Raw genomic sequence first — 6,714 nt, forward strand, 5'->3', positions numbered from 1 at the left:
AGCATATTTGGTCTAAAATAAAAGAAGTCCTGTTAAAGTACCCTAAACATAAGGTTTTTTTTAATATCAATTCAGGTTTTAACAGATTTGAGAGCTGACAATCAGAGACTGAAGGATGAAAATGGTGCACTGATTCGTGTTATCAGCAAACTCTCCAAGTAACTAGCCTTCACTTCAACACTTGCACAAAGCTTTCTGGAGTGATGGGATGTACTGCCACTGGTCTCCATGTCTAGACGCTTGCCTCACCTTCTCTATCTGGAGGGAATGCTAATCAAGCCACGCCTATTGCTGTTACAGTAGCACCTGGACTACTGCCCCTGGGTAGTTTGGAAAGGCATGTCATTGAACTCTATAAGTGACGCTCGTAACTAGTACCTGCATAAACACGCTGCTAAGGAACAGCACTCCTGTGAGGAATGGTTTATAATGGGAGGCCATGATGATTACAACTGCTCCACTCAGCACACAAGGCCATTTTTCATTCACATGACTTTGGTGATGAAGGTGCTTGCTTCGCCCTCGTGGTTCAAGGGCAGCTGAAGAAATGGATGTTTCAGTGGTCTGTTGGAGAGACAGAGCAAGCCAGTCCTGCTTGGCAGACTCTTCATATTGGGTTGTTTTATAAGGGAGTGGAACAGAACAAGTTTTAAAGCCATTTTTAAAATTACTCCAGTATTCTTTTGATCTTCTGCCAAAATGAATTTACCAAAAGCCTCACCAGTTTCTAGATAGCACACGCCACTTAAGATTTCAGCCTTGCAGAATTGTTCAGTGTTATCTTCTGCAGGCTGTTTTATCAGAATGGTAAACTGAGCAAAGGCAATTAAGACCTCACAGCCTTGCCCAGCATCCTTCGCCTCAAATATGACAGCACTTAGATTCATGACCCAGTCTGCAAAGATATAGATGGTTCTTAGCTCTGTTGCTTTCAAGAGGGGTGGTAAAGAAAGAGACAGACAGCCATTGAGGATTACTTTTCAACATGAGGGGATAGAACACAGGCAGTGATATACAATGAGGTGCAGTTAAAAATAGTTCAACATCAGAATAATTATTTAGACTCTGCTATGTGGGTGTTAGCTAACACTGGCTTGTTTGAGTAGCAACTGTTGAAGAAATCATCTTAACATGAAGAGATTGTGAAACATGTCGCAATGTCATTGGGGCCAGGCAGAGCTGCTACTGCTGATTGTCAAAACTGGCCATTTTTTGAGTGGGAGGTATAAAGGGTTAAAAGCTGTACATAGAGTGCATGGGCAGAGTTTTCTCACTGAGTTCAGCTTGCAAGCTCTGCGAATTGGAATTGCACTACATTTTTCTTCCTCCTCTCAGCAGTTTTTTTTGGTTTTTGATCCCTCCCCAGTTTTAATGTAGCTGCCTCCAATTTTAAAATCTCTCTTCTGCCCCTCTCTTGCCAAAAATAAATCTTCTCAGGTCTTTCCTGTATCCTGTACCAAAAAAAAGCAATTTCATACAGTCAGCACTTTCCAATTTCCTTGTGAAAGGAAAAAAATAGTAGAATGAGCAATATAAACATAGCTATCAGAATGTAAAGTGCCGTGGTACCAAAGAAATATGTCTGTTTACAATGAGGTAGTATATTTTACAGATCCTCTTATAATACAGCCTACTATACTGGTGCTGACATAAAAGCTCAAACTTGTGGTGCTCTTGCAAAGAAAATCTCTAGATTATTGTGGCTGTTACTCTGATATTGTTCCACTAGCAAGATAGATTAGATTTCTATAGCACCTTTTCACTTCCCTCCGAAACATCTTAAAATACAATGATTATTGTTGAAGACATAGGAAGATCCTAAAAACATTAACCAGAGAATTAACTAGTTAATCTGCTTCTAGTGTTAGCTGAGGAAAGAACGTTGATCAGGGCACCAGAAAAGTACTATGGGATCTTAACCTCCACCTGATCCACTGGAATGGGCAAGTTTTTTTTTTTGATTCAGCTTCTCATTCTGGGGATGGCTCATTGACAGTGCAGCACTCACTGCTGCATCAGACTGTCAGCCTATATTCTCAAATCCTGAGTTTGAACTCAGAACCCTCTGACACAGACAAGAATGCTACCAATTGAGCCAGGCTGACACTTGAGAAGTAGAACATAAGTGAGACTTTTTTTTTCAAACTATGTAAATATCTGTGATAGGAGTTTAGTGGCCTATTATCCAAATTGATGTCTTGCTTACACTGGGTGAGTTCCCTCATCACTAGGCCTCACTTCTGCTAGAAATTGCAACCTAACTGGTACAGTGATTTGATTAGAATGGTCATGAATTCGAGCAAAAAGATTGTTTAACATTAAAATCTAGTCAAGGACACAATTGTCTAAATTCTTCCTTTTGAAGATGTATAGATCACAGGTTACATCTTGCTAAACCACAGACAAACTGCATAGCCAGCAAACCATTTTAGTAGGTTTAGTGCAGGCGTTCCTGAGAAATATTTAAACCCCTGCTGTTTCTCTCTGCACCTTAAAAACAAAAAAGCTCTAACTTTGCAGTCATTGGCATTCCCTTCAGTTGAACATGATCTTTCCTGATCTCTTTGTCGTAAGTATCCAAGCAAACACTCACTTACACTGAGGAATCTCTCATTGCAAACAGAATGGTAATCAATGTATGAAATTTAGTGACCAAGCATACCCTGGCACTTCTGTAAACTTCTATCCTTTGGCTAGGTGTCTCAGGAAATTAAGAGTGTTGTATTTTCACTTCTGAGGATCAGCTTGGATTACAAACTATGAAAAAGATCGGGCATTTCTGCCTTAATGTAACACCCGTACATTTGCAACCCCCAGTTATCTACATTTGTCCACAGCACTCAGACTTTGAGGACTTTCCTAAATTTTCATCTAATAAGTCCTTATCTTTTGTTCATTCATTGGCTGCTGTCTTCTCACAATAAGTTGGAACGCTCATAATCTTTCTGCACTGTGCATGATCTGCTAGTAGACTTAAGCAGCAAGAGATTAGGCTCAGCTTGGCTGAGAGATCCCAACATTCAAGAGGTCCTTGGGTTCAGGGAAATGGTCTCAATTAGCTCACTGTTCACTGATTACAGCAAATATTTTTTCCAGAATATATCACTTTTGTATACATGTTGGGATCAACAAGAGTTGGAATAGCCAGAATCTGTGACGTTAGATTATTGAGTTCATTAAAAGAGGGAGTGTATGACTATTGTGTGGCACATTTACAGAGTGCAGAGGGGGACTGAATCATTTAATATCACAGACTTAATGTGTCAATACCAAGGAACAAAGTGTGACTAAATGCCAGAGTTTTTGAAGTCCTTAGCAAATGGGTTACAATAATTATGAAATAAAATCAGTAAAAGCTGGAAAAACTCAGCAGGCCTGGCAGCATCTGTGGAGAGAGAAACAGAGCTAACATTTCAAGTCCATATGATTCTTTTTCAGAGTGGACTCAAAACATTAACTCTGTTTCTCTCTCCACAGATACTGCCAGACCTGCTCAGTTTTTCCAGCATTTTCTGTTTATATTTCAGATTTCCAGCATCCACATATTTTGCTTTTACATTAACTATGATCTTGCTAATCTTTTATTTATACTGCTGGGAAGATGACTGTCCTTGTGTACTTGCCAAATAACAGAATGAAACCAAACAAATTGGCACTGTTTTAGTGAAGGTGCTGAGAGTGTGTGAAATAGCTCAATAATGGGATGGAAGTATTTTTTTCCTTGTCTGTCATGGCTAGTCTGCTCATGCACAGCTCTCAGTGCTTACCTGTTTATAGCCATTAGCCTCTTGAAATTGAAGGTGGAGTATAGATCCGTACATTTAGTAAAGGGGAGCAGGAATAGGTCAGGGGCTTCCTTCACACTGTGTGTACCTGATGGGTAAACACAGTACACGTACTCCATCACTTGTGCAATAATGCTGAGTTTTATCTTAAATGCAATAATGTATAAGTAACTTTCCTATATGCTTGCCTACAAATTGCACAATGTCTTATTGTATAAAAGCCACAGATGTGTTTGAAACCAATTCTATATATTTCACCTTCCTTTCAAATGTAAACTTTATATTCTTGTACATTTGTATGTTAATATTTAAAAGAAAATTGTTGCTCACCAATCCACGTCAACCAATGGTTAAAAGTTGTTTTGCTGTTGGTAAATATGAAACGAGGCAAGCTTGTGGTGACATTCTCTGAGTTTTCTAGAGCTGTTTGGCTCGGCTTTACCATCAGATTTAATCCTCACCATCAAACACAACCTTCACTTTGAATCGCCTTTCACTTTTGTACCCAACCTTGACTGTCGGGTCCCTGAATTCCCACTCTCAGTCCTTGTTAAAACACAGCATTTACTGTCTTTCCCCGCCCTCCCTCTCAGACCTGGATATCAATTTGGGATTTCGGCCTCCCAGTCCTCAGTCTTAAACCCTAACCCTCACTCTTGGATGTAACTTCTAAAAAGAAAGTTGACCTCCCAGTTAGCAGCTGAAAGGATGAGATAATAAGATTTCAGGTTTTAAGACTTTTACTGTAACAAAAGACTAAAAACACTTCTGATTAAACTATATTTATAAGCAACTTGTACTTTAAACCACATAATAGTACATTCCCCATTTTTTAACACAACCGAAAACATACTTCACAGATACACTTTACACAGACATTTCAGGCAACATTCAGTTTTCCCAGAACCAGCCCAAGGTGATTCTTAGTTCCCCCAGAGATTCTTCCTCTAGCTCAAGCTATACGAATTTTCCAGCTTCAGTTTAACTCCTAAAGAATTCTGTCTTTTCAATCCAAGCATGAGCTCCCACCCACATTCCTGTGTGGTGAACCACAGCACCTTGTTACCTATAGCTGCTCTCCCTCTCCTGGATCCTGGCAGATCCTTGTCTGAGAGTTTTAAGGATATCTTGACCCTTCCCTCTCAAAACCATCACCATGGCGACGTGAATCATAAGGGCCTTGTATCCCAGTAGAAATGCTGATTAGCTATCCTTGAGATCCCAACTCTCTTTAATCTTGGAAGTAAATGGACAATTTAAAGTACAAGTGTTTACAACCTGACATTCTCCACAGTTTTCTGGGACCTTGGAGACTCAGTCTATCCACCGTTAGCATATAGGCTGCTGCCATTCTCTCCAAGAGTAAATACCTTGCACCCTTTTCCCAGTAAAATAATCTGGGCTCCCTTTAACCTCCAACAATCAAACCACCCAGGCTTGCTATCAGACAGACTGCAGAGCAGGTCACATGACCCCCTTCATTTTACTTTCACTTAAAAATGCGTCCAAAAACATAACAATCTTCTAAACCTCATTGTTGTAATATTGGGCATTGTCACTCTAAAATGGCTGGTGTGGTCAAAGTCCTTTGTGTGAGAGGGAAGGTCACTCTTTAAAAAGTTGATTAGGTTATTGTTGAGATAATTTATCCTGTGTTTGACCCGGGAATACATAATATTGATACTGGGTGTAAAAGTGAAAATATATACAGATCTCAGCACTGACATCCCTCGTATTGATGAGCACAATATGCACCAAAAATAAAAATATATGTTTTACAAAAAAAATTAATGAAACAGACTTCTGTCTTAACCTTTTGCCTGCCTTGCTGTTTATGGTCTCTCTCTCTGTCTGTCTGTCTGTCTCTCTGTCTCTGTTGTTCTGGGAGCCCACCTGGAATCTAGGAAGTGTGTTAAAGTGCTTTGACTGAAGCAAGACCTGTGGGTTCTTCTAAAGACTGGTCCATTAGCTAGTACTGTGCATTGTGGAATGATGTGACATTTTTTTAAAGGATACTTTAGAATGGTTTGTTGACTTAGTTGTTGTATTCCATGGTTGGGTGACATTGACACCCTCCTTACAAACCCATATTTTAATCAGCTCCATGGTGAGGCTGTACAGTACACAGTTGTTCTAGCTCCAGCATTCATCGTCAGTTTCACAGCGAAGCTGCAAAAAGATTGGTTAAAAGATGAAAATATGACACTGGTATAGCACATGCCATTGGGATGTTACAAAAGAAAGACTTGCATTTATATAGTGCCTTGTCATGATTCTCAGGAACATCTGGAAGCATCTCGCACAGTGACAGCAACTATGGTAGACTGTTTGAATATGGGAGAACATGACAGCTAAGCCTCATCCAGCCCCTAGCGCTCATGGCTGAGAATAGCTGACCCAACATGTAGCCTTGAACCAGCTGGTCTGTGAATGCTACCAGTGACACTTGTAGCACTATGATGTCTACAGTGCTTTGATAAGCTGCAAATTACAATATTGCTACAAAGGTTGGGCAGAATTTTGCCCTTGTCAGGCAGACTTGGTGGGGACGGTCAGGAAGCTAGCCATCGCCCGCAATCGGGGCTGGACCACGATTTCGCGCTGGCGAGCCAATTGAGGCCAGCCCAGTGTGAAACGTGTGCTGCAGTGCTCAGCACTGCCTGTGTTTGGGAGTGGAGGGGGAAGGAGGCAAGAGGGGAACGTAGTGCTTGCGCGCAAGTGCACACAGGAAAACCTCCCTGAGGCAAAGAGTTGCCTCAGGGAGATGAAGATATAAAAAATTAAAAATAAAGCATTTTAAGACATTAAAAAACATGTCCCTTCATGTGACTCTTGTCACATGAGCAGGGACATGTTAGAAATTAGTACAATTTTTTTTATTTTAATGACGGATTGAAACCTCATCCCACCTGTGGATGAAGTTTTGCAA

General features: G+C 40.5%; 1 protein-coding gene across 2 annotated transcripts in view; it reads left to right on the plus strand.

Moving 5' to 3' along the window:
• Positions 1-3,354, plus strand: part of zmp:0000001167 (protein phosphatase 1 regulatory subunit 12A) — a 188,428-nt gene extending 185,074 nt beyond the window's left edge. For both annotated transcript variants that reach the window (XM_041198067.1, XM_041198068.1), the window contains one exon: positions 76-3,354. In XM_041198067.1, the coding sequence (XP_041054001.1) occupies positions 76-162 (87 nt within the window). In that variant the 3' untranslated portion in view covers positions 163-3,354. The remainder of the gene's footprint in view (positions 1-75) is intronic.
• Positions 3,355-6,714: the final 3,360 nt, after the last annotated feature.

This window comes from Carcharodon carcharias, chromosome 10 (assembly GCF_017639515.1).
Source record: "Carcharodon carcharias isolate sCarCar2 chromosome 10, sCarCar2.pri, whole genome shotgun sequence".
Lineage (NCBI taxonomy): Eukaryota > Metazoa > Chordata > Chondrichthyes > Lamniformes > Lamnidae > Carcharodon > Carcharodon carcharias.